This window comes from Scophthalmus maximus, chromosome 14 (assembly GCF_022379125.1).
Source record: "Scophthalmus maximus strain ysfricsl-2021 chromosome 14, ASM2237912v1, whole genome shotgun sequence".
Classification (NCBI taxonomy): Eukaryota; Metazoa; Chordata; class Actinopteri; order Pleuronectiformes; family Scophthalmidae; genus Scophthalmus; species Scophthalmus maximus.
The window spans coordinates 17,610,516-17,637,880 of NC_061528.1; the positions used below are offsets into that span (position 1 = coordinate 17,610,516).

The 27,365-nt window shown below is 42.0% G+C and overlaps 3 protein-coding genes across 9 annotated transcripts; 2 read left to right on the forward strand and 1 right to left on the reverse strand.

The window, feature by feature from the left end:
* faima (Fas apoptotic inhibitory molecule a) lies at nucleotides 1-6,535 on the forward strand. Of its 3 annotated transcripts, XM_035604461.2 has the most exons (6): nucleotides 1-150; nucleotides 818-951; nucleotides 1,026-1,254; nucleotides 3,608-3,657; nucleotides 4,642-4,820; nucleotides 5,186-6,535. In XM_035604461.2, exons 2-5 carry the CDS (start codon nucleotides 838-840, stop codon nucleotides 4,789-4,791), a joined length of 543 nt encoding a protein of 180 aa, XP_035460354.1. In that variant the 5' UTR covers nucleotides 1-150; nucleotides 818-837; the 3' UTR covers nucleotides 4,792-4,820; nucleotides 5,186-6,535. The 3 variants fall into 3 exon arrangements, with proteins under 3 accessions (XP_035460354.1, XP_035460352.1, XP_035460353.1); XM_035604459.2 differs by having other exon boundaries at nucleotides 4,642-6,535; XM_035604460.2 differs by lacking the exon at nucleotides 1-150 and having other exon boundaries at nucleotides 169-951; nucleotides 4,642-6,535.
* parp9 (poly(ADP-ribose) polymerase family member 9) lies at nucleotides 5,924-13,937 on the reverse strand. Of its 5 annotated transcripts, none has more exons than XM_035604454.2 (8): nucleotides 13,201-13,337; nucleotides 10,903-11,793; nucleotides 10,174-10,374; nucleotides 9,693-9,908; nucleotides 9,294-9,354; nucleotides 7,683-8,155; nucleotides 7,437-7,596; nucleotides 5,924-7,266 (listed from the first exon to the last, which is right to left on the reverse strand). In XM_035604454.2, the coding sequence occupies exons 1-8, from the start codon at nucleotides 13,291-13,293 to the stop codon at nucleotides 6,992-6,994; spliced, it is 2,370 nt and encodes a 789-aa protein (XP_035460347.2). In that variant the 5' UTR covers nucleotides 13,294-13,337; the 3' UTR covers nucleotides 5,924-6,991. The 5 variants fall into 5 exon arrangements, with proteins under 5 accessions (XP_035460347.2, XP_035460346.2, XP_035460349.2 ...); XM_035604453.2 differs by having other exon boundaries at nucleotides 7,683-8,158; XM_035604456.2 differs by lacking the exon at nucleotides 13,201-13,337 and adding an exon at nucleotides 13,791-13,937 and having other exon boundaries at nucleotides 6,300-7,266; nucleotides 7,683-8,158.
* On the forward strand, nucleotides 13,449-27,301 carry parp14rs1 (poly(ADP-ribose) polymerase family member 14-related sequence 1). Its single transcript, XM_035604451.2, has 17 exons — nucleotides 13,449-13,711; nucleotides 13,859-13,959; nucleotides 15,944-15,974; nucleotides 17,209-17,439; nucleotides 17,804-18,028; nucleotides 18,144-20,392; nucleotides 20,574-20,804; nucleotides 21,020-21,241; nucleotides 21,447-21,525; nucleotides 21,875-22,021; nucleotides 22,160-22,222; nucleotides 22,478-22,654; nucleotides 22,831-23,055; nucleotides 23,161-23,775; nucleotides 24,617-24,753; nucleotides 24,910-25,084; nucleotides 25,861-27,301. Exons 1-17 carry the CDS (start codon nucleotides 13,537-13,539, stop codon nucleotides 26,142-26,144), a joined length of 5,367 nt encoding a protein of 1,788 aa, XP_035460344.2. The 5' UTR covers nucleotides 13,449-13,536; the 3' UTR covers nucleotides 26,145-27,301.
* Nucleotides 27,302-27,365: the final 64 nt, after the last annotated feature.

Below are 27,365 nucleotides of genomic sequence, written 5' to 3' on the forward strand. Positions count from 1 at the left end.
TTCGCGTCACCATGGTAACGGCGTAGCCACAGCTCGTCGTCTCCTTGACTCTCCTGCAGCAGCCGAGTGCCTGTGAATGAACTGCGCTAAAGTCGCCTTCTCCTCGCCTATGAACCACGGACCCAGAGCTCGTACTCCAGCACCGTAAAGGTAATCCCGGTGTCACCGTAACGGACAATATTCTCCGCGAAAGTTTTGAGATTATATCCCCGTTTTAATAAACGGTAACGTTAGCGAAAAGAGCTACTTAAGAAAAAAGCTACATAGCGTAGTGCCTACGGATGTAGTCATGCTCACGTCTTCTCTTCAAAATAAAATCCCCAGCTTTGTCGCCACAGGACAACTGTTGAAACTAGAAACCCAAATGTTTGTCTACCACATCGACCCCAGTGGCTCCGCGAGGTGCTGATTTTCTCTGTGAATATTTGTATCGTCTGTGCTTCGCAAAGATGAACGACAACCGTCGATTGAGTGACATTGTAAAAGATTAAAAGTATTTAGTTCCGACATTCCCCGCCGCTACTCTGAAAGTTAATCCGCGAGACCGGAAGTTGCAGTGCTAAAACACGGCGACACATTGACGGTTTGTTGTTGTTAGCCACGTTTCTATCGCGAGTTAACGACCTGTTGACGTTTTAACATTGTGCGCTGCAATTGTTGCTCGTGGGCGGCAGTTATCCACGGCCGGAACCAACAAAGGCAGGCGTTTTCACGTTGCAGTTCAGCATTACTCGCCGACTAACGGCGCGCCAGTCTGCTGGCTAGCGGTAGCATTTAGCCATGTCCTCGGATTAGCTGCTCTGCTGTCCGTGTCCAGGCGACCCGCATGAAGTCAGGATGTCCGGCGATCTCGCTGGTCTGTGGGAGGTGGCGCTGAGCGACGGGGTCCACAGGATCGAGTTCGAACACGGCACGACCACGGGGAAGAGGGTCATCTTCGTCGACGGAAAGGTACGGCTCGGGGTCTTTGGGGGGGGGGGCGATCGAAGGCTCTTCTGAAGTTCTGAACGTCTGCCGTCACACAGGAGATCCTGAGACGGGACTGGATGTTCAAACTCGTGGGCAAGGAGACGTTCAGCGTGGGCAAGTCCGACACCAAGGCGACCATCAACATAGATGCCGTGAGCGGGTTTGCCTACGAGTACACGCTGGAGATCAACGGGAAGAGCCTGAAGAAGTACATGGAGAACCGGTCGAAGGTCACCAGCACCTGGGTGCTCAACTTGGACGGCACCGACTGCAGGGTGGTCCTGGGTGAGGCTGGATTTGTTGTTCAGCGCAGTGTGTGATCTCTACCCCTTGACAGTGTGCCTGAGCTGGGTGCCAAAGCGCTTTACCCGCCTGTAAGCCCCACGCCATCTTCAGCCACCTCCGTCATCCGGGCAGGTTAATCCTTCTTTTCCTTCCAATCGCACTGCTTACCGTTGATCAGGGCTGAGCAGTAGAACAATCGGGATGATGATTCGCCTGCAGTCCTGGTGACAGTGTATACAGCTGTTCGCAGGCACACACACTTGCCACCATACTGTCATAAATGTTGCAAAATATCGATTGATTGGTTGATTGAGAATTTATTTCGAACATGTCAAAGAAAACAGAGAGGGACTACAACAATAGATTCATCTTTCACAAAATAGATAGCATACATGTCCGAGAAGGAGTGGGAAGAAGTGTACACTTATTTAATCCCACCCCTTCTCCAATTTCTCATCGTTAGTTAGCTTACAGGCTTCCTCAGTCATATACATTTACTCAGGAATTCAATAAATGAACTACAAGTAAATGAATTAAAGTGAAAATGGAAAAGAATGGAAACTCAGAAAGAATAAATAACAATCTAAATGAATAAACCATAAACAAACAGTGCTAATCAGTGCCGTTTAAACTCTTTAATGTTTGGACATTGCTTAAGTTCCCAGAAATTATTGCGATAAACAATATTAGGGCTACAACTAACGGTTATTTTCATAATCGATTAATCTGTTGATTATTTTCTCGATCAATCGATCAGTTGTTTAGTCCATAAAATGTCATAAAATGGTGAAAAAATGTCCATCGTGCTTCCCCGAACCCCCAAGACGATGTTTTGTTTTGTCCACACATAGAGCAAAGAAACCAGAAAATATTCACATTTAAGAAGCTGTAATTAGAGAATTTGCCTCTTTTTTCATGAAAACTACCTGATAAGCGAGTATCAAAATAGTTGGCGATTAATTTAGAAGTCTTTTTTTTTTATTTACAGACCAAATCAGTAATTGATAAATGATACGACGAAAACAGATGAGGACAGAAGCAGGGAGACTTGCTAGACTGTTGTTGACATTAATTCTTATTTCAACAAACACGTATGTAGACACAATGGCTATTATTAAGGTCAATACAAATTATTTATTTCATGTTCACGTATCGTACGATAGGTCGATAATGTAAGATAAGAGTACTCCTTTTTGGTTGTGACAGGCATACTGTACCTACATCATTCAAATGAACCTTCCAGCCCTATAAATGTTGCATTTGTCCATCATAAGCTTAAGAGAAATACATTATCATTGCCAAAACTAACTGCGTTACAAGGAATGTAGGTATAACGTATACCTGGAGAGCCCTCACACAGCCAACATTTTCTGTAAGAAGACAAAAAAACAACAACAACAGCTACTTTGACAAACATCAGCTACACTTGATAGTCTTAACTATTTGCTTTCCTGTTATTATAAATATTTATTTTAGTCACTAAGGCCCCCCCCCCCATTAACAAATAGTCAAAGATTTAGAGCTTGTAAAAACTGATGTTCACAATTGATTCCACAAGTTTGTCGCTGTAAGTCCCCTTTATTCGATGGGATCCCTGCAAGTAGGGATTTTTTGTTACCGGTACATAATTGGGTCATTACCAGAGTACCGATAAGCTTCGGGACAACCGGTCCCACTATCGGTATTTCCGTTATTTATACCGCAACCTAATGATGAAGAAAGGCGCTGATGCTCGGCGAAAAGTGTGGGCCCACTACTAGATGCAAAGACAATGCAGCCAAATGGTACATTTGCAAAAACTGTAGACGCGAGCAAAGCGGGCAACAATCACGAAACACCTGCAAATCAAACATAGTAGTTTTAGCAAAAGGCTAGCGTCAGCAACGTTACTAACGTCCTCAGTTGCAGCCTCCGGGCTCCAACTCTGAAAAGCCTCGTCAAGTCAAGGTAACACTTGTCGTTATTAAACAAAGTCTTTAGTTATTAACTGAAATTATTAACTGTTAATGGTTATTAACAATTGAATCACTAAACATCTTTTCATATCATCATGTCTTTAATTTTTGCACCAAATTATAGAGAGTAGTGTCGATAAGAGTGCCGTTAAATATCGGTATCGATAAAATCCTAACGATACTCGTCCAAGACACAGAACAGATAGCAGTCAGGGCATTTCTGTCTCACTCGTTGCTCTGGGACACCAAAAGAAGATCTGACAAACTCAGACCAATGCCATTAGAAACAACCAACTCAAACACGCACGCACAAACTTGTTAAGCGACTGTCAGTCACATACGTTTGTTGTCCAACAGTTGGATGTCTCATTGATTCAGTGCATTTTCTTTTCTTTTAGAGAAAGACACTATGGATGTTTGGTGTAATGGACAAAACATTGAAACTGCAGTAAGTATGATACTAGTTACTACATATTGGGCCTCATGCAAGAACATGTTCGTATTCGTATCCTTAATCCCTCCTACATCTGTTCTTACATGTGTGTTTGTACGAAGAGGCCACGTTGTATTCATCAAAACGCTTCTATCTTCAGAAAAATGTGTAAATTGCAAATTAGCATAATCAACGACCCCAAAATACCGTATAAGGTTCTCGCTTCCTGCCCCATGTCTGGAAGAGTTCATCAAAGAGTAAAAAGAAGACGTGTACGAGATCGGAGAGTTAAGTTCTGTTTCCACAGACACAGAAACGAAAGTGTACACTTTTGCAGCGTCAGCAGGAGTTAGGCGACGGACTAAAGCAGATCCGTTAATACTGAGTCACCTTTGAGTCGCACTGTCACTGAAATAAAGATGAAAATGCATTGCTGTGACAATGGCTTAAAAAAAGATCAGTCGCCACAGCGAGGTGATCGATGACTGCGAGGAGGTCTAGTCTCCATCACTGTCTTGGAAACTTGGTTTGATTAACAGCAGACCAATTTACACGACTCCCACGACAGCTCTCGACCACTCGTAAATTCTGTGCGTATTTGATAGAAATCTCAAAATACGCAAGAAAAAAATGGTGAATGCAGGAAGTTCACCAAAATCACGACGCACGCACGATTTAGGAACAAATCTGTTCGTACCAACGGTTCTTGTGTTAAGCCCATTGATTTGTAATTTTTGAAAAGCGATACACAACCTGATTTAGGAAGTCGTTGGGTAAATCAAAGTCGACAATTATAAATTCCTGTAAAAAATAAAGTCAGAAATCAAAGTACTTTGGTTGGCCCACTACTCATAATTCTACCAAACACAATATCCTTTGTGGGTAGAAAGCCTCATACCCCTTGTGGTTGCAAAGCAGCTCCGGGGGGGGGGGGTGCGCAACCGCACGGAACTGAGCGATCGCTTGTCTTTGTCCCTGCGTCTTGACTGGCGCCTGCAGGGCGAGTTCGTGGACGATGGCACGGAGACACATTTCACACTCGGAGACCACAACTGCTGTGTGAAGGCCGTGAGCAGCGGGAAGAGACGAGACGGCATCATTCACACGCTGCTGGTGGACGGCACAATGATCGCCGAGTGCACCGAGTGACCCGTGTCCACATCTGTACGAAAAGCCAGGTCTGGTCCGTAAAACGGTGACTCTTAGCATCTGGAACACTGAGGGGGAGACAGGACCTCATGTCTGCAGTTAGACATTATAGGAGAGGTTACAGCCAAATCTCAATCACAAATGGGCATTTACTGTCTCAGAAATGTAACCTCAAACGGAAAAGCGTTTTTGTTTCTTTGAGTAGTAAACTGCTTTATATTTATATCAATACTATCAATTTATGTAATATCAAAAGTGGAGGCCAGAAATGCCATACTACTCTCACTCCACCTGGCTCACATTGCCCTCCGGTCGTTAACAGATCTACTGTACCTGTACTCAACCTGCTCTCACTTCTTGCTTTCTTGTATTTTGTCATTATCGCAAAACGTAGGCTAAACATCAGGGGGACAAGATTATTCCTTCAACGCAGCATCATTCCAGCATGCACTGCCCTGGGGCCTGTGCGACGAAGCGAGTTCAACATTCCCAGGATGTGTTTTCGTTATCTAGGTTTGACTTAGCCTCACATTGACCACCCTGTATAACTTGTACTACGAAGCTGGATATCAACTGTCTCGGTCAACCCTGGGGGTTTTTCCTGTCCCGTTATGAGCGCGTTCATGCGGAAGAGGCGGGGTCGTTACTTACAAACGCTGCTTCGTAGCGCAGGCCTCTGGAGTGATATCTCTTTAATCCAACGTTGAGGTGTTGAATCCTTCTTTGTTTGACTGGTTCAGCCGCAGGGTTTTTGCAGTAATATGTTTTTATAATATGTTTGGAGCTTTTAGCAGATCACTGTGAAAACATCCTAGCGAACATTGTCTACAGTTGAATGGCTGTGAGTTTCATAGACAATCATTCAGATGTCAGTGACGAATCGTGTACAGGATGTCCTTTGAGACTTCACGTTGTCCTTAGAGATGTGTGGAGTTCTGCCGTCAAATCATTTGTTTTTGGGGATTTTTTATTTTTTAACTGTAAAGGCCAAATGTTGTGCATACAGAATTTAAGCTCAATGTTTTGACCTGTTTTAAAAATGTTGTAAATGTAACTTCACCATATAAAGCACACTAGTTTTGTTGTCTTGACCATTAATATTAACAGTAAAAGAAACACGGACAGTAAAAGATTTTTTTAGGGTTAGGGTTTTTATTTCATGCCCATCGCTGATTTCTAACAGCTGTCACTGTACCATTAAGAATGTGAGACTTCATTTCAAGTGTTATTGTATATGTCCTGTATGAAAGGCCTAATGTTAATGTGTAATCGGTTTTGTTTACTGTCACAGTACATGTTTGTGAGCAGTAAATTGTACTTAAATTTCATCAAAGCCGTACTGTAGAGCCGATCAGGTTTTTTGTTGACCTCGATGAAACGATCCTTGAATAAAAATATAAATTATTAGTAAGAAAAAACTGTCATGATTTGTGTTTAGACAAGCAACTTATTCCCCACTTCTCTAAATGAGTTGTCAAAACAAACCATCTAGAGTCTTTGCAAACAAAGACGACTTCAAATCATTTTTTATTCACTTGGTTTAATTTTGACATAACTCTCAGGCACAGGCCCTCGGTGCTCCATCCCAATATTATCTGTGTCCTTTTCATCACGATAGTTCAAGTACATCCCTTACCACCAACCACAGCTTCTCACCTGTCATATGATTGATTATATAATACTCTTTCTATAAACTACTTGAAATAAGTCTTAAGCAAAGTAAAATTAAGCAAAACAAAAAAAATGTTAAGTATAATAAAAGAAAGTAAAATTAAGATGTTCTAATGATTATTGCATATATGGTATAATGTGGTTCCACTAAACAAAGGATTTTTATTTTTTACAGTGATATATAAATGATTGTGATTTTCCTAGTAATGCAAAAAATGCTAAGAATTAATGTAATCAGCCAAAATGAAACAACTTACAGTGAGGGGGGGGGGGGGGTAAAGTCTGCAGTTATGCATTGGTCAGCTTCAAGAAAAACAAACCCAGTCTTTGTGATATTGTGGTACTGGTCTCATGTACTGTATATAGTTTCATTGTGAAATGCAAACCAAATTCATTACTTTCTCAGATGACATTAGAACAATCTTAACTCTGCAGTTTTCTCTTAACACCACTGCAATGATTCTTACATTTGGAATAGAATATCACAGAAAACAGTAAGCCAAGAGGACAGTGGAGAAGTCTGTCCTCTTCAGACCAACCTACAGGTAATGATATACATGGGCAGAGCTTGATAACCACTAAATATGACAGAGATGTCAGGTCCTCCGCTCACACTGTCATACATCATTTGGGGGTTTGTCTCCAAGGCAGGCGGCAGAATCAGACCTGGTATGCCGAGGGTGGAGTTTCCCGTCAGCACCTGAGCCTCCACGAAGTACAGATACTCCTCACTCTTCTCCTTCCACACTTCCATGGCCTTCCTCACTGTGCCAGCAAAGTAGATACCCTCTCCGTAAGCTGGGTCTGTATACACCGGAACATGCACAAAAAAAAAGTTTGGTTATGCCTGTCTAAATCCCTTCATCTCCACATCAGATGTTCTGTGTAACTGCAATTCCACTCACAAGACCCAAAAAACGATCATTAACCTAATAGGCATAAAGAATTGGGTTACACGATCTAATGCGTCATACCTGCAGGTGGGGCATACTCTGTATGGAATCCAATATGGCTGACCATTTCACAGAACTGCGCGGGTATGCGCTGAAACATCTTTTTTTGAGTGCAGCATTGTAGCTGTTTTTTCTTTTCCTCAAACATCAGCCTCAGTGTACGGTTCTCCACCTTTTCCAACTGAATACACTCAAATCATCATTAGTCAAGCAGTGGTGAAAAATAAGTCAGAAGATACAGGACACATTCCAGTAAACATACTGTACCTTCAAAATGTGCAGCATCTCCTTTCTGAAAACAGATGATCTGTCTGAGAATATGTCGCTGGAAACATCAACTGACTTTCTTACGAAGGTCACGTTCTGGGTTGACGGTGGCAGCATGGCGCGCTCTTCTTCTCCGACAAATTCCCTTTGGATGTTGCAGAGCATGGCCTCCACCTGCAGCCCAGCGACTGCGACGTCCTCAAAGGAACCCCCTCTCACCGTTATGTCCGCATGACCTTTCTCGAAGCACTCCTCAACCAAAACACCCTTTTTGGTCAGACGGGACAGCTGCCGCAATTCCTGCTCGCCAAAGTGCTGGATGAAGTTGTTACGGACGGTGATGCTGCCAGAGGATTGGAGGATGCCACAGAGCCATCGCTCTGCCTCGCGCGTCGACTCCTCAGAGCAGCCGCTCAGGCTGATCTGAGGAGCGGGAGGTTTGCTGTCACGGAAGTAATCTCTGTGCTCAAATGCTGCTGGGGATGACATAAAGGCAACAATTACAAAGTCAGGATCACTGTTTACAATTTTCGAGTATATTTAGAAACAAGATTAATCAAACAGGATTTACTACCATTCTGATGATTCTATCACAACTTGTGCAATATACAGAGAACCACAGCAGTAACCAGGATTCATTGTATCGTCATTTTTGTACCTTCTGAAAACTTTTCTTCCAGAATATAAATCAGCCACACTACACAAATCTTTATCCTTTTAGAGGACTGTTCTGGTAATTTTGTGATTTGTGGTGATGGTTTAGACCGCTACATTTTTACAATAGATTTATATCAAAAACGAAACTTTTTGCATTTTAAAATTACTTTTGCAATTTTTAAATCCCAGTCCTCCAGGTGGCCACATTGTGACTAATACGTTTCCTGGCTGTAGCAAGTTTCAAGATTACAGTAAATTCTCATAAATTAATCAATGTAATGGAAAACAAAGACTCGTCTGGAAAAGGAAATCCTTCAAAGTTTATTGCTGCAATTACAGGGGCAGCTCAAAAACGATTAGAATGCTAAAGCTCAATATCTCCCGCAGTTATTTCAGAGAATTTACGGGAAAATGCTATATATCTTTCATCTTGACCTATTACATGTAAACTAAAACGTTTCAAGCATTTTTTAAATTTAATGTCGATAATAACAATGCAAAAAAAGTATCTCAAAATATTAGAAATATTGTTTATATAATTGATGGGGTGTTGTAAAGAGAGAGATGAGAAACATTACAAACGAGCTGAAGGCGGCCATCAAAGCAACCTGCGCTTCAAAAATGCCTCGACAGTACCATAGTATGAGTGCCTGACTGATCATACTGGAAGTTGGACATTTCTGTATTATAAATCCTTTTTTTGATTGATCTTAGGAAATATTCTAATATTTTGAGATACTCATTTCTTATCTTGTTTTTGATTGTCATCGTCGTAATTAAAACAAGAAAAGGCTTGAAATATTTCACAAAATTACCACGATGTTCAAATTTTTGGAGATGCATCTGTACAGGAAAGTGCATTTCTTTCAAAAGTATGGGGGTGTTCCATCACCAATATACTTTAATATTTGCATCCCCGTTGTGTACATTTAATGTGAAAAGAAATGTCCTCACCCTGAGTGAAGCTGAGATGAGATGCTTTTTGCTGGAGAGATCTTATTGCTTCCTCAAAAGCCTAGAAAGACAGTCATGACATATTATAGTCATTATATTATTATCATTATATACTTCAGTAAACATATAAACACATCCCACATTCCAGATACTGTAGATATAAGAATATTTAATCAAAACATTTCCGACTAGCTAAAACAGAACTTTTCTCTTCATATAAACTTTGAAGTCATTCATTACAACACGTTTTCCAAACTTTTACTCTGTCCCTGCTTTTGTTGTTAACTATTTTTGTCTTCTATTCATAACAGTTTTTGTTGCTTTCGATTATGATCTATGTCTCTATTTGGGCAGATGTGCATATGGTAATATTATTCTAATATCAGGAAAGCATACAACCTTGAATGTGTCTTTGTCAGATGGAAATATGACAAAGTGAATATCCAACATTTTTGGGAACTTCATGGCAAAGTCAGCCACTGCATCTGACATGATTTGGGCAACCTCTTTCTTACTGAACCTGAGGCCTCCAGTGCCGATGGCGGGAAAGGCAATGGACGTGTGATGACTTGAACCTACGAGCCATAAGCATTCCAATACTGAATGGAAGAGGTTCTGTATCAATGAACAAATAGACACAGACAAATATCACATTAGAACCTTAACAGTTTATATGCAGTATATTAATATTTCCCTGCTCAACAGTATGTATTCTCATCTTTTCATCATCATATGTGCATGTAATGCTACTCAGATAATGCACTCTTGATATACCCAAGACAAATTCCAACTAATCCACTCTTGCAAATTGTGTATTGCATTATTGTAATATTTCCCCCAAATACTTAAATGCACCATAAGACTTGAACTCATCAGGTACCTCTCGTGCCTCAGTGCAAAAAGTGTGATACACCTCTTTACACTGCAGGGAGTAGCCTTTTGTGATGGTCACATATTTTTGATGAAGGGCAATGTTAAGCTCATTTTGCAATCCAACACCTGCTTTCTTCAGTAAAGCTTTCGAAATCAGACCGATGCTCAAGTCTCGGTCTGGTGATGCAGTGTTCACGATGACATCGGTCTGAGGACACAGAAACAGGAGTGGTGAGTAAAATAGGGCTCAGGACAAGAAGATGGAAAGTTGTTATGTATCCAGAAGCCCTGAAAATTTTAACAAGACTGCGTAAAAAGCCAAACTGGAGAGTGCTTCAAATAAATCTGAAAAGAGCAATGGCCAATGGCGTAACAATTGCGGACTCACGATTCTGAAACGGAGATTAAGATACAATACAATACAAACATGCACAATCTTGTATCACGACAGAGGACGACGGGACCGTGACAACCCAACTCCAACCTGCTGCAGTTCTATTTTAAGTTAGGGCAAGGTGTACATTTTGCAAATATTTCACATTCCACCTATTTTACTGTCGTCAGAAATTTGAAACGACTACCCTGGTCCAATCATGTCTGAGTGATCATGTCTGTGGCAAAAGTTCCATCGTTATACCCCTTATAAAAAAATACTCATCAATTCACGCAAAACAAATGCATAAAAAAAGTACATAATCAGTTTACTAAATGATGAAGAAACATGACAGATTCGTACCTGCTGTTCCTCAATTTTACCCGACTTCAGTGTCAGAAGGACATTTCCAATCTGGACAGTGGTGGCGGGGTTTTTGGCAGCGGCTGCTGCCATGCTGTATGTCTTGGTAGGGGGCTGGGAGGTTAAAATGCTACGACAGGCCCTCTCCATTTCCCTTACGGAAGGCTCGTCATTGTTCACGAGGAGGATCTCCTCCGGAAGATGTCCTTGAGAGGAGTTTTCGTAGTAATGTTTCACAGTTGACACTATGGTATCTGCACAGAGTGGCAGGGGGAAGTTGAACAGCCCCGAGCTTATAGCAGGAATGGCAACCGTCTTCAGGCGCTTTTCCTTCACTCTGTCCAGAATGCTCACGATGGCCTTCTGCAGCAGCGGTTCGGCCTGTGAAACGTCAGACTTGAGAGCAAACTTTGATAGGTGAGGACCCACAGCATGGATTATCATCTTGCATGGTAGGAAACCAGCAGCACTGACAACTGCGTCTCCTGTTCTCAAGTCTCCATTTAATGTGATGAGATCATCACACTCCTTTTGGATCTGTGGACCGCCAGCTTGGCTCAGAGCTAATGCAAGGCCGCCCCAATGCTGAAGCTTGAAGTTAGCAGCGTTCACGACGGCATCCGCCCGAACATTGGTGAGGTCGTCCTTCCACACGGTCACCTTAACACCCGAAGGCAGCGCGGCAGTGAACCTCTTCTCTTGCGTTACGGTTGGCTTCTTCTGCTGCGCAGTGGTCGGATCCCTTGCAAGGTCCACACCCTCGATGATGGCCACGCATCCGAATTTGCTTTGAAGGACGTCGCTCAGAGCGGATCCACACTGCCTCACGATGTTAACTGAAGCCCCATGGAGAGGAATATCTAATTTACTGGCCATGGTTCCTAAATGGAGCTATGGGGGTGGGAAAAAAAGTATAAATTAATCATACAATTACAATCAGTGCGTCGTTAATATATTTGATACTCAGCGTTGTCACACAAGTAAAGTAAATGACTGCAAACTCAACAAATAATGAATATGAACAAAATGTGACTGTCGGTTGAGACAGAACATGGTTGTCAGGATCAAGCAACCAATTCAACAGTTACTGCATGTGAGACACATATTGGAAACAGGATTATCAATCAATCTGAAATGCCATCATAGACTTCAACAAGTCACAGAGCAGTAATTTGATTTGTATTCAAATACAAACACATTCGCCAAACCGCTTGTCTATTAATGACACCATTTCATTACATATAAAAAACAGAGTCCGCAACTTATATCGACGGGCTTGAGGTGAAAACGTGACGTGAGGCTGTTCTTTGAGCCAGCTGTTGCATGACGGACACACCGTGTTATCAGGGTCGAAAAAATATTCTACTGTCTGTGCACCGGAAAATAACTTTTACACAGTAAAACATGTACACAGAGGCGCAGCTTGCAAGGCAAAACTTGATAACTACAGCAGTGACAATGCGAAAAGTTTGCAATGACAGTAGGAGACCCCACCTGACTCTACTGACTCCTGTTGCAAGTGATGTAAAACAAACTTAATTTCAAGGGAAAAAAGAAAGAAGAAAAAACAGGAAGAGGATAAAAAAAAAAGCAAGACTGGTAAATTGAACAGATAATAATGATTCCATATAATACTACATAACTAAATGCTGCTAGTCTAGCCTTAACTGTGGAGAGATGTTTGGTGAGTGTATTTAAATGTATTTGTGGAGTAGGCCTGTGGTTTTATGAAACTGAAATCTTCATTGCCCTGTAAATGTAAAAACCTTAGTAGCCATGGTGCAGGCTCCAGCACACACGTTTCATCATCTGTATTGGAACTGTGTTAAATGACATTTGTCCCTGAAATGTAAATATTTAACAACGAATAGTTTTATTTGCCGCCAATAGAGGGAGACAACGTGATGTGTTAAGACAATAAAGGTAAAAAAAAATTAAAAAAAAATAGTTTTAAAAAAAGGTTTGGAAAGCATCCAGAGATAAAAGAAAGGGATTCGAAGTTGAACGCCAGCCCGCCAGCCCCCCCCCCCCACCACCCTAACCCCCGTGGACGTTCTCCTGCCTCGCCGCCGACAACACCCACCGGTCCGTGTCGTCTGGTCCCACGCTCATTTGGACTTTCGGCGGAGAAAGTTCAGTCCATTTCTAAAACGAATTGAACCGCCATCTTCTTTTGTTTTTTTGTTCGTCTCCTTTTTTTTTCCCCCTCCACCAATTTGACATCGGTTGTTGCCCTGGTCGGCGACAGGAGCAACATGACGCAGTTTACGCGACGACGACGCAGCAGCAGACGAGTACCTGTACGCTCCGTTCGAATGTCACCGCGCACGAGGGCTGCACGGCGCATCGCCGCTGACACCGTAGCAATTTCAGCAAAGCCTCCGTGCACATTCACAGACTCAAGAGAACACATCATGTCACTCACCCACTTCTCCGCTCGGAAAGTACCGCGCTAAGGACGAAAGCGAAAGCGCGCAACAAAGTCGCGACCCCTGTCACCGCCCCCCCCCCGCCACCTCGTCCTAATAGGCTACATCGCGTGTTTGATTTCGTGAGAAACAAAAGTGAAAGCACCGCCCGGGCGGAGACAGACAGACAGACAGACGAGACGAGACGGGGCGAGACGGGGCGGCCATGGCCGACGCGTTTTCTTATCCGCTGCTCGTCGAGCTCGAAGAAAACAACATCCCGAAATTGAGACTGAAATTGGTGAAATACTTTCAGGGCACGAAATCCAACGGGGGAGACTGCGTGGTCGCCCACGAGAATGGCAGCAGGGCCGCGCTGCTGCGCTTCCGCACCGAGGAGGGTGAGCTTGGTTCCGGGATCTGTACTTCAGGAGAAAGAGGGTCAAGTCAAAGTTACTTCTGTCATTATTATCAGTCAACCTTATCGTGTCGTATTTCTTGTCGTTTTTCTTCTTCCTCCTCCTCCTCCTTCTTCTGTGCACTCACAGACCAGAGAAATGTTTTGGCGAAAGAGTCGCACCAGATCACTTTGGAGACAGGCGTCCTGAGGATGACAGTTCGCTTGCCTCCGGAGGAGAGAGCTGCTAAGGTACGTGGATGCAAAAAAACCCGTCATGTCATTTATAACGGGCAAGTGTTTTAATCACAAGAGCAAATGAACCCCCCCCCCCCCCCAAAAAAAAATCTGTCATTTCATAACTTTCACTTTCGTCGTCAGTCACACATCTACACTACACAGATGTGATGAGACGTATATATACATCATCATTGTTTGATAGAGGTAATATCTATGATTATGTTGTCAAATGTAAAGATTTTATTTCTGTCATAAAGAGCAATTCCCGCAGGTACAATTGAACTTGTCAAAATGTCAATGTTGAACTACCTTCTTTAAAAGCGGGAGGGATCGAATTAACGGACGTTAAATGTTCAGACGAACTTCAAAACTATAATAAGATTAACCCTAAAGCCTGGCTGTGCCCCTTCCAATTCTGTGTTTATAACAAAATAAGAGAAATTCATTTTAAAATCATGCATAATGTTTACCCATGTAACACAATAATGTATATAGTATTTATAGTTTATATTTTGGATTGCTTTTTTATATTCTGCTGTCCACTTTGCTGCTGTAACGCTCAAATTTCCCCATTGTGGGACAAATACATTATTATATTATTATTATCTTATTATTATTAATTGCCAAATTCATTGACATTGATGTGAAATGCACCTTTTGTGGAGCTGAGTCAGAAAATTATTTGCACTCGTATTGTCACTGCGCCCACTCTCTCTGTCTTTTGGGGAGACATATTTTAATTAAAATTAATAATAAATATGGTCATTCTGAAACAATGATGCCTAAAGACATCATCACAAAATCTGGCTTACATGGTTATATCTTATTATCACAATTGGTAAGGCAAGATTTTCTAAGTCCTTCCCAAGCTTTAACAATTTTATGATATCATTTAATTTACACATGGAGACATAACCCTTACCAAAATCAAAAAAAAAAACTGTGAGTGCGTGATCCTCTGTTTATAGCCGACCGCCTGTCTTGTTCTGTGCTATGTTTGTACTTGGACAATAAAGTTTATTTTAAAAAATTATTAATCATTAAACCTTTTTCCTAGGATAGCGGAAGAATAACCCGCCGTACTCTGTCTCTGATTGGCTAGTACTCGTTGTCTTTGATGTTGACGTTAGGTGGTTTAGATGAGGAGCGGTGATTGGTCAGAGTAGAGGAATATCAAAGTCAGAGGCAGAGTCATACCTTCGCTCACCTTCTCGGGGGGCAAAAAAAAAATCACCTGACCTCTCGTGACTTTATAATACTAAAATACTTATTGCTACATCGGTGCTGCTAGCGAGCAATTTAGACAGTAACAACAGTTAAAATGCTGCGCCGGTGCGCGCGCCGTCCCCGACATCCCCCACCCCCGTCGGAGGAGGGGAGGGTGACCAGCACAGAGATGCTGCCTACAACAACTTCAGGTGAACACATCGAAAACAGTGAGCAATTATTTATAGCAGCACGTCGACACTACCAGGTTACTTAGTTGCAAATGTAAATGCAATGGCTGGGGGGGTTGGGGGGGGGGATTAGGGTTCACCAATCATGTTAAGTTTCATCCACAATCTTTTATACAGGAATGAGGAATAAGGTTGTAGGAATCAAAAAGCTAGAGAGCTGTCGTCGAACAGGTTACATGCCACGGATAGTCATGTGAGTCATTATAAACCCAAGGCGTTGCTGGACACTGTGTTTTCTGCTCTTGTCACTCCCTGCAGTTTGGATATCACATACAGATCATTTGTCCGATTGTATTCATTTTTCAAACCAACTGACATTTAGGGCTTCGCTAAAATATTTACTGGATCCTGATTAAAGTCATTTGTGTGTGTGTGTGTGTGTGTGTGTGTGTGTGTGTGTGTGTGTGTGTGTGTGTGTGTGTGTGTGTGTGTGTGTGTGTGTGTGTGTGTGTGTGTGTGTGTGTGTGTGTGTGTGTGTGTGTGTGTGTGTGTGTGTGTCTGTGTCTGTGTCTGTGTGTCTGTGTCTGTTTTCTAAACAGGAAGGTCCACCTGACAAAATCAACAAGAAATGTAAGTATAAGTTGTGAAAGTAACACCAGTCTCTTTTGTTTGTTATAGATATAAATGTCAAGATTTACTTTTACTTGCAGTCTCAGAACACAAACATATGAGCGCAGACACACACTCCTGAGAAGATATTTATGGCTAATAATACTAATATACCATGAACTGAAGGTTTTGGCCACTGTTCCGTTTTCTTGTCATGATTTTTTTTCTATATTTTGAATCAAAGAAGTCTACTTATTGGCTTATAACTTTTGTGCTTGTGGTTGACAAAAAGATTGTTAACCTCCTTAATGTTGTTGATGAATATATCTGGGTATAAGTAGCCGTGTAAAAATAATTTAAAAAGTTTTCACACCAAACTGAAATGAAAACGGGAAGATATTAATCAAATCACAACTCGTTTATTTGTCAACGTTATCAGATTTTAGTACAGTTATTACAATTCAACTTGCATTTGATGTAACCATTTGCAGTTGTGGTGATTTGCAATTAGTTTGACGGGGGGAAAAAACAACTTCAGTACTTTGAAATTCAGAGGACAACTTTTCCTTCTTTCTTAACAAGTCACCAACTTGAAATGATTTCAGCATGACAACGATGCCTCTTGGCTTTTTGCCGTTCAGGTTTTTGGTTTTCAAAAATATAGCAACTTGTTAACATGTTGCTGTGAACTCAACAGAAAAGGCTCACTGTTTTTCAACTCACCCTCCTGTTAACGTTGGATCAGATCCTTTCGAATCATATGTTAAATAACTTCAATGAGCTTTTGAGAAACTTAACATTCTTCTATCTTCATAATGGGCTTTGTACCGGTTTGGTTCAGCACTTGTTCAAAAATAATGTTAGTTTCAGTCTTGTTCTCTCCACCATGCTGTGTTTCTCTTTCTCACTCCCTCTCTTTACTGAAGGGTCACAGCCATGAACTAGCACTCCCCTTCCTTTCTCTGAGTCAGCACTGACAGGATGCACACAGACACTCCTAGACTCGGAAATAGGCAATGAAGAAATCCTGATAGCTTTGCAGTCTTGTTTAGGGTAGGCTGCATTAGAAAACGATTCAAAGCTGTTTGATCTGTGCTTGAAACTGTTACAAGAAGGAAGCTGGAGGGGCAGTCAAATGAATCATCTCCTAACCTATGCATCACTTGTCCCAAAATTCATTCATTGTGTTTTATTTTGTAACTTTATTAAGACATTTGTGTTCAGTCACTTAATCTTCATCAACTCACACATGCAGCTGAAGGTCAGACGGACGCAAGAGGCACAGACGATAATGCAGCAGATGAAGAGCTGTGCTCCACCTCGGCTGTTTTAGGAAATATCCCTGAGAAATTATCCCTGGAGTTTTTGGAGATGCTGGTGGAGAGGGTTTCAGTGGATCCTGAATCTCCATCCGCCTCCCAAAGTTTCAAGTTGGAAGTAATTCCTGACATCTCCTCTGCTGTAGTCACTTTCCAGAGCAGAAAAGGTATTTTTTAGAGAGAGTGTGTGTGTGTGTGTGTGTGTGTGTGTGTGTGTGTGTGTGTGTGTGTGTGTGTGTGTGTGTGTGTGTGTGTGTGTGTGTGTGTGTGTGTGTGTGTGTGTGTGTGTGTGTGTGTGTGTGTGTGTGTGTGTGTGTGTGTGTGTGTGTGTGTGTGTGTGTGTGTGTGTGTGTGTGTACACAAAGTTATGTTTAAATTCAGTGTTTTTCACCAATGCCTCGTATGAACCCTTAACTTCTCTAAGCAAATGTCTTGGTGATGCTGAATTTTTCCTTTGATAGTACAGCCGTTTGTTGTTGGTGCTATTTTATGAAAGGGCTATTGCCTAACTTTCTTGACTTTATCTCACAGAAATCACAGACTTTGTGACAAGATGCCCTCAAATCAGGATATTCACAAGTAAGGGGTTGTCCATCCGGCATCTTGAAGTCACAAAGCAAGTTGCCGTGGAAAACATCCAAAACTTAAGTGAAGCTCTCCTCTGCCTGTATTTTGAGCATGAAGGTGTGGTTGTGGAAAATGTTGTGCTTAAGGAAGTGGAACAGTCTGCCATCATCACCTTTAAATCAAATAAAGGTAACGCAGTTATAGTACACATTGTATATCACTGTGTCTGTATACATGTAGTGATTGCCACTTTAATATGAATTCTAGTCAATTCCACAGTTAATCCAATATTTTTTTTCTACAGCTGTTCAGAAAATCATGAAGAAGAAGCATCACATCAATCAGGAACAGATCAAAGTTTATCCTTACTACGAATCTTTAGGAACAGCCCTCTATGGCAAAGACAGGCCTGACCTACAACTCCCTGCTAAAATCTCTGTACCCATTGACAATGCTGTCTGGAGATACCTCAACGAAAATCAATCAGCAGCAGACACCATTCATAGTGACTTAGCTAAACACTTCTGTAATGTAAACCTCAACCAATCTGCTGTGTGCTTGAGCCCTGTATCTTCACTACTTCGGGAAAAGGGTGCCAAAGCCATTATCACAGAGTGGAGTGGTACTGTGAAGTCAGCCTTTGCACAAGCTCTGTCAAAATTCAAATCCTTGAATTTTCAACCAATGTCAGAGGTATGGGAGGAGTCTGAGGAGAACCTCAGAAGAGGGCTACCGATTAAGGATGTGGTTTTAGTGCCTGATAAAGCCAGTGGTGTCTTGTCAGTGGTTGGTTTTGTGGATGATGTAAACAGAATTGAGGAAAGTCTCACTGAAGTCATCAACAAAATTGTCAAAAGGGTGCACAGGCAGAACTCAAGCATAACCCAAGTGATCAAGATGTCCCCGTCAATATTCCACCTCCTCTGTGAAGATGGTCTTAAGGACAAGTTGCTCCATGTGTACCCAGAACTCAGTATGTCATTCAATAAAGACAGTCCAGGTTTGAGTGTTACTGGTGTAAGCGAGGAGCTTTTGGCGGCAAACAAAGTTATATGTGAAGCAATATATGGATTTAAGCGAGTGAATTTAGAAATAAATAAATTCTTGCTTGACGTCTTGAAGGTTGAAGAGCAAGAGGAGCTTACAAACACTCTCCTGACATCTCATGGAATAAACGCAGCTTTAGAGATCAATGCACAGAGGGTGGAGCTCCTTGCTTTTTCCAACGGAGATCTGACTAAAGCTGAAGACCATCTGAAAAAGCTGCTAACGTCTAACTACATTGATGTTGAAGATCATAATGTCCTGGGGAAGCCAGACTGGCAGCATCTTGTCAGTCAAGTAGAGGATGATAACAGCAAGTCATGCAGGAGACTCCGGATCCACACCAATGGTCAACAAGTTGTGGTGTCTGGCCACAAGGATGATGTTGTGAAAGTTAGCAGTGAGCTTGAAGACTTCTTAAAGCAGAATGCCCAAGTTGATGAAACTCTGGTGGTCAAGCCCAACGCCATAGTTGAGTACATTCAAAAACTCAACAGTTCTTGTTTGGAGAGAGTGAAAGACAAAGTGGGGGTGTCCTACAGAAAGGAGACCATCTGTCTTAACGGTTCTAGAGTTGATGTCGCACATTGCAAGACCTTGGTTGAAGACTTGATCCAGTCTGTCTTCTTTGAAAGTTTCAAAGTCTACAAGCCTGGAGTGAAGAAGTTCTTCCGGGACAAAGAAACTATGTACGTTTCCTCGCTGTTGAGTGAAACTGGCTGCTCGGTCCAACTAGTTGATGAGACTAGTTATGGGCAGGATCATTTGGCCCACAGACAAGGACCAAAGCCTGTATATCAGCTTCAGACTCCTGATGGAGTGGAAATAGCTGTTTGCAAGGCAGATATGTGCAGTTACCAAGTGCATGCAGTTGTCAATTCTTCTAATAAGCACCTGAAACATAATGGAGGTCTCGCAAGAGCACTATTGAATGCCGCTGGTGCTCAGTTGCAGGTTGACTGTGACCAAATAATTAAGTTTAAGGGGAATCTCAAGCCTGGAGACTGTGTCATCACCGATGCGGGGGGGCAGCTTTGTTGCAAAAAAGTCATCCATGCAGTGGGACCCAAGTATGATACAAGTACACCCCAGAAGTCTTTGGCACAGTTGAAAAAAGCTGTTAAAGGGAGCTTAGAACTTGCTGAACAGCACAAGTGTGTCACCGTGGCTCTGCCCACCATCAGCAGCAGCAAAGGCTTTCCTCTCGATTTGTGTTCAAAAACCATAATCCAAGCAGTAAAGGAACACTGTGATGAGAGGTATGGCGACAACACCCTGAAGAATATCCACTTGGTGAACAATGATGACACTGTTGTTCAGGCTATGGAGAAAGCTGTCAGACACGAGTTTGGAAATTATGTTGCGAGTCATTCTTCAAGTCTTGGTCCCGAGTCTCCACTTGTGAAACATGCTCCATCTGCTGTTTCTGACCCAAACTGCTTGGGTCATGGGAAGACCAAAGAAGACTTGGATATCTTTCTCACTAAAGGGAATATAGAGGATGCCACGGTAATTTTTTTTATTTTTTATTATTATAGTGAAAAATGCCTACAGAGGGATTTATGTATGTAGCACTAACTAGTAACTGTTGATTTGTTGTTTTCAAACGGACTCTCAAAGCACCGATTGTCTAAAGAGAACGTAAAATGAAAAACATGCATTTGAAAACATTCTGTTAACACATTCTTAGACGGACGTGACGGTGAACACTGTGTTTGAAGATCTCGCACTGAACAAAGGGGCAGTTTCAAATGCCATATTGAGGGTGGCTGGACCTCAACTTCAGCAGTTGGTAAATGCACAGAAGACCAGCGCAAATGTTGGTGAGATCATCGTGACGGATGGCTGCAAGATGAAGAGCAAACAAGTCTTTCATGCAGTTTTACTTCCATGGGACAAAGGACAAGGCAAAGCTGAGAAGGTAAACTGTTATATCATATGTAGTATTGTTTTAAGTGATTTCTCTAATTTGAATTTGATGAAAAAGTCAAAACATGTTGAATATACCTCAATTTCATATTTTCTGCTTAGTTTTGTGGTCACGGGATAATATCTTATTTCCAGAGAATATTGTATGCAGCAGCAAGATAGACTTTAAATGACTCCATTTTAATAGCATTTATGTTTTCATTACAGGTCTTGAGTGGCATTTTCAAGGATTGCTTGGACAAGGCAGAGGATACTGGCCTGACCTCCATATCCTTACCCGCCATGGGCACTGGAAACCTGGGCTTCCCAAGAGACCTTGTTGCCAATTTGATGCTGAAAGAAATCTCAGCATTTAGCATCGAGAAACAACCCAAGCACCTGAAAAAGGTTGATATCGTCCTTTATTCAGGAGATGCACAGACTATCCAGGTAAGGAAACAAAAAGAAGCTTTGTCATACTTTCAGATGGAAATTAACTCAATGACAAATCAGTGATAATCAATAGGCAATATCTCCCAACTATGTTTCAACTATGGCTATGTTTTTGAATTTCTGCTTTCATAATAATTTTGTAGTTTATTCATAATATTTGTGAGCGTTTTGGTGTAAGATGTCGCTCTGATTCTCTCCACAGGTTTTTAGTGATGAATTCGAGAAGGGGTTCCCCGATGCATCAGGTGGTGCTGCGTCCTCGAGTTTACCGCAAAATACAGGTAGGCAAACACATTTCTACGTGCAGTTATATTGATGCTGTTAGAAATGTTAGAAATCTGAAAGGATTAACTTAACAGTGGCTCTCAAAACAAACTTGAAACAGTGCATTTTTACACTGAACAAAAACTAATTTACTTTTGCAATTGATCCTGTAAATCTTAAAATGTATGAAACTGAAACTGAAAAATGCCTTGTACTTTTACGTCGGTAATTATGAAATTATACCAAATTTTTGTTGCTTAACTAATGCGTAATTTTACAAGTGCTTGTTGTTCAACAAAAAGCTTTACTCAGTGGGTTGTGGCACTGCCGCTAATCCATCCTGTTGTTTGTTTTTCCTGCCACTAGGTCCCTTTTCTAAAGTTGTCTCGGGCTTGGGCAAGCATGAGACCAAGATGGGAAGTGTGACTATACAGGTGGTTACCGGAGACATTACCAAGGAGACCAGTGAGGTCATTGTCAACTCTTCCAATGAGGATTTTTCCCTCAAGTCAGGTAAATGACAGCAAGACGTGGAATGCCTCGATAATGCAGAATAATTGTAATTTAGTTTTATCCACACACAAGATCAAATTTGATTCTAGCTCCTTATATGTACTATATAAAAGTATATTCTGTCTTTCTCCCCTCTAGGAGTATCCAAGGCTATTCTGGATGCAGCTGGTCAGAGTGTTGAAGCAGAATGCCAAAGGCTTGGTAAAGACACATTTACACTTACAGTAAACCTATTATGACACAGTAACTATGACTACTATGAGCCACAGTATAACAATATTCTTGCTTTGAGAAAAAACAGATACAGAGTCAGTTATTAACCTAGTTCTGTGGTTTAAAAAAAAATTATAAGAAAAGAATTGTGTGTGTGTGTGTGCGCGCGTGCGTGTGAGAGCTGAATGCACACATGACATTATCAGTTCAAATTTCTTTCAAAACCATTGTCTTTACCTTCAGGTGCCCAGCCCAACCCCGGCATGATAACGACCCAGCCGGGTAACCTCAAGTGTAAGAAGATCGTCCACCTGGCCGGGCAGACGGACCCAGTAAAAATAAGGAAGTCTGTGAAAGATGCACTCCAATTGTGTGTGAAAAACTCACACACTTCTGTGTCATTACCTGCCATTGGCACAGGTGAGTCTGTCTAAGTGGAGGGGTTTGTTTAAACTCTGATATTTAAAGGAATGTTCTTGATTACACATTCATCTTATTGATGCAAAGATAATGATCACAGTCATGGCTGCCTGTTTAGTGCCCCGCTCTGCTATAAACATTGATGACTGCAGAAGTATGTTTTGCTTGATTTTTAGGTCAAGGCAATGTGCAGGCAAGACAGGTGGCAGATGCCATGTTTGACGCAGTGACTGATGTGTTGAGCCAAAACACTATCAGCCACCTGAAGACGATTCGGATAGTTATTTTCCAACCGCCGATGCTGAAAGAGTTCTACAACAGCATGCATCAAAGAGAACAAAGCAATGTCCCTAAACCCAATAATAAAGGCTGGTTTTGGGGAACCATCGGTAGCCTCAAATGTAAGTACAGAGAAGAGAATAATTTTGGTGTTCTTGTTCCTTTCATGCATAATCTGTTTTGAATGTGATATTATATAACATGAAACTTGGAATTTGTTCTCTCAGCTCTCATTGGCAGTCGAGGTGCTGTCAATCCACAGAAAGGTGGAGATTTTCTCATTAAGGCCGTGGAAGGCAGCCCGGCTTGCTTCCACATCTGCGGTGACTCGCAGCCCAATGTAGCCGCAGCCAAGCAGTGGATCAACAACCTGATAACCAAAGATCAAAAAACCAACCAGATTTCAGACCCTGCCATCCATAACCTCTCCGTTGCAGACCACCAGCGCATTGTTGACATCCAGAAGACCATGGGCGTGAGCATCAGGATCGAAAGCAAGAACGCCCAGGCCTCATTGACCACCGAGGGATTCAGCAAGGACGTACTCGATGCCACCAATGAGATCCACGGAATGCTGAAAAGGGTGAGGGATGAGGAGGACCTGAAGAAAAGCATGGAGCTGGCGGGCACAGTGGCAGACTGGCAGTACCAAAATCCAGGGCTCCGGTTTCAGAGTTTCGATCCGATGATCAACTACCAGCTTGAGCAAGCATTGGACTCGAAGCTGCCAAATGTAAAAGTCACACTCCAGGGTCACGTCTACACTGTCACCATGCCAAGTGGACCGGCCACGGACAGCAAGGGAGGTACTCTGCAGATAAAGAGAATCGACAAACTGACAGGTATTTCACTGATGGATGGAATAATTCTGTCAAGCAGAGGTAATAACACAGTAGCAACTGGTACAAGTTCCGATTTGAAGCTAGAATAAAGTGCATTCTAAATCAGATTCAAATCTTTTATGATGGCAAATTGTTCAGTGTGAGGGTGGAGGTGGCTCAAGAGAGCAGAGTTGGGCGCCACATCCTTGCCACCCCGGGTCACCCAACACACACCAGAACAACAGCCGCTCACTGGTTACTCTTTTATTAAGAACACAACTTAAATGTTACTTCAAATTATGCCTCCCATACACTAGACGACTTTGAGAAGACACTGAAAAGACTTTTAGAAGACTTCAGTCTGACGCCCTCTCACGTCTCAGGACAATTTGTCATTAGTCACAGAGTTTTTAGTCACAGTCTAGCCACCAGCAGCTTTTAGCCACTAGGTGTCCTAGTGTGTGTATGCAATGGTCTGTCCAGAAAATATGAGCCAACAAGAAAAAGAGAAGTTGCCGCAGAATGTGGAGACGGCACGAAAAGACATTTGCAACATCGCATGAAGACTCCGGTGAAGATCGAACACTGCGGTTTCAAAACTACCTGGCTGCTCTGGCCCGCTCACGCAACCAGGTAGTTATTCGAGGCTTCTCCGACGTCTCCATGCGATGTTGCAGCATGTATTCCGCGACCCCCGCACGTTTTTCTGCTTCCTGTTTGGTTCTGGGAAGAGCTCACCTATTGGTTTTAGCACGATTTCTCTTCCCGACCTCTCTCAGCTATTGACCTTTTGATTTCCTTGATTCTGTCAGCCAACACATGATGCCAAAAAAATAAATTGTTGAGTTTATTCTGCCTTTAGATGCAGACGTACCCGTGCACTGGGATCCTATGCCGGCAAAAACTTCGTGTCAGGCCGTCACCCTCAAGCCTGGAGCAGCAGAGCACACCGAAATCCTGAATCTGTTCCAGGCCTCGTGCAATCGACCGGTCATTAAGGTGGTCCACATTTAACATGCGCTTTGTTTAATATGTAATGATGTAACTGTCATATTTGAGTGATTGTTATTTGTCCAGTTACTCGAGTAGAGTTGGTCATGAAGTCCAACCAACTTCCTTCTCAACTACTCGAGCCACTTTGTCCCTCCACTTAAGATCGAGAGGATCCAGAACCCCCTGTTGTGGAAGAGCCTGCAGATCAAGAAGCGTGACATGGAGCAGAGGAACGGTCACCAAAACAACTTGAGGCGTCTGTTCCACGGCACCTGCCACACCACTGTGAACATGATCAACGAACTCGGCTTCAACAGGAGTTACGCGGGAAAGAACGGTGAGATGTTGACGTGGAAAATATGGGACATGGGGCCTCGTGCAAGAACGGTTCCAACGAACCGATTTGTTCTTAAATCGCTGGCAGGCTCCACAGATATCTACATTTAAGTCACAAACACGGAAAAAGTGATTTTTGAATAATATGTCACCTTCAACAGCTCTGCTTTAGTCCTTAACTCATCTCCTGCTGACGCTGCTAAAATATGGACTTTCATTTCAGGATTCATGAAAACAGGATGTTTTCATGAATCAACCCTTCCGGACATGGGGCAGGAAGCGTTGCCTTAATCGTACAGTGTTACCGGGGCGCTGATTATGTTAATTTGCGATTCTCGCGCACGCTCGCTTAAATACGCACGGGTGACATTCATCACGTTTACGTACGTGATGACGATAGAGGCGTTCGATGACACCGACGTGGCCTGTTGGTACGAACTCACGGTACGAATCAGATGCAAGAGAAATTTAGGATAAGAATAGGAAAATGTTCTCGCATGAGGCCCGATGTATCAACAGACACGTGCCATTCCTTGTAATGTCGATTGCTTGTTACTCAACACGATTAAGCATATTTTTAACTTTAGAACATTAGATCAATATCAGTGAACATCCTTTTTGAAGGACGTTCTCATCCCAACTTGATTTTAATGGATCTTCAGAGCTCTGCAGTTTTTAATTCATTTATTTTCTTCACATTTACTTGAGATTACTAGTTTAGTTTAGTTAATCTCACACATCAACAAAAAAATAACTGTGCGGCTGTTTCATTTTCAGCTGCTGTCCATGGCAACGGCACATACTTTGCTGTCAATGCCAACTACTCTGCCAGCGACACATACTCCAAGCCGAATGGAAATGGGGAGAAGTTCATGTACCTCTGCCAGGTGCTGACTGGGGATTTCACTAAGGGGCAACAGAACATGATTGCGCCGCCGGCCAAGGGCAACGTGTCCGTTCAGAAGTACGACAGTGTCGTGGACAATAAGGACAATCCCAGCATGTTCATTATCTTCCACGACAGCCAGGCCTGTCCCGAGTATCTGATCACATTCAAGTAACACTGTGATGTACTGACACAACATGAACGAATGCCTTAACATTTTATTTTTTCCTCCGAAAATAGTCTGTTTTTACAATCAGTTGTACAATCAATTTCGTTTTTTCCCTAACTGCTTGTGGGATTTAGTATCAACAGTTTATTTTTCCTGATTTACAAGTTGTCAATATCATGCATAAGGGTTGGGTAATCAGAACCATATAGTGCCTTTTTTGCTTGTATATTGTGCACTGTAAAATTTTTGCTCTCCTGCAGGTACTCACAGGTAAATCACTTTAGCAACCACTTTTGGTTTTGAAAGGAAAATTGAAAGATAACTGCCGTTCGAATAAACACGCAAATAGAATTTGAAGCATCTTTACTGTACATTAAGTTAAAAGTCAAACTCTACAGTGTTGTCCATTTTTGTCTATTAGAGCAGTATACATAGGCAACTGAGGAGTTTTCAAACAAATGTCAGTTTAAATTTGTTGTCCAGTTCCTGAAATATAGAAAAGTTAGTAAATATGTAAAATCCTTCCTGTCGCAAATTATCAGCAGTTTCCACATTGATGCATGATGAGAAACAAATGCACCCCAAACAGACAGCAGAGCAATAAAAGAGCTGATATCTTTCACTGCATCAATGCATTTCATTACATTTATGCTCAAGCATAAACACAATTCTTCAATCCCGAGCAGAATCCCAATATTTTGTGTTAATGTAGGATAAGTCATTTGCAGAATTCTTCACAAGCACAAAGTTTGCCTCCTTCTATATGTTACATTATATGTTTCCAAACCTTTTCAATAAAAGATTGAGTCTCATTAAAATAAGAATCTCTGCTTAACACTCTGGCTCCATCTGCATGATGTCCTGAAGATAGAGCCAGAGAGTGCATGACATTCCCTATTAGTTATTATTATAATCAGTATCATAATCCCTCAGACGCTCCTGTCAGGACATGTGCCAGAAGGACAAGAGTGAAATCAATCATTTATCAGACTCTCCGACAAGAAAACCTGTGTTTGCTGCGAAGAGAGCACGTGGCCACATGGATTTTCTTAATTTCAAATCTCAACATGATTACTCACTATGATCTCAATCAAATGCATGTATAACATCTGTTCGTTTGTCAATAACGTTTTTCGAGAAATAAAAAATATACATAGCAAAGATGTACTTGTGGGAAACGTATGTGTTACTCATTTTTATTCTTGATCCAAGCACCAATTGTAGATG

Bases quoted from the DNA above. Each gene is read 5' to 3' on its own strand.
- faima (XM_035604459.2), top strand. From the start codon at position 838: ATGTCCGGCGATCTCGCTGGTCTGTGGGAGGTGGCGCTGAGCGACGGG. The intron at 952-1,025 runs GTACGGCTCGGG...GCCGTCACACAG, and splicing joins TCATCTTCGTCGACGGAAAG to GAGATCCTGAGACGGGACTG. The intron at 3,658-4,641 runs GTAAGTATGATA...TGGCGCCTGCAG, and splicing joins GACAAAACATTGAAACTGCA to GGCGAGTTCGTGGACGATGG.
- parp9 (XM_035604453.2), bottom strand. From the start codon at position 13,293: ATGTGCACGGAGGCTTTGCTGAAATTGCTACGGTGTCAGCGGCGATGC. The intron at 9,909-10,173 runs GTACCTGATGAG...TCATTGATACAG, and splicing joins TTTGCACTGAGGCACGAGAG to AACCTCTTCCATTCAGTATT. The intron at 7,267-7,436 runs GTATGACGCATT...CGGTGTATACAG, and splicing joins AGAGTATGCCCCACCTGCAG to ACCCAGCTTACGGAGAGGGT.
- parp14rs1 (XM_035604451.2), top strand. From the start codon at position 13,537: ATGGCCGACGCGTTTTCTTATCCGCTGCTCGTCGAGCTCGAAGAAAAC. The intron at 13,712-13,858 runs GTGAGCTTGGTT...GTGCACTCACAG, and splicing joins GCGCTTCCGCACCGAGGAGG to ACCAGAGAAATGTTTTGGCG. The intron at 22,655-22,830 runs GTGAGTCTGTCT...CTTGATTTTTAG, and splicing joins ATTACCTGCCATTGGCACAG to GTCAAGGCAATGTGCAGGCA.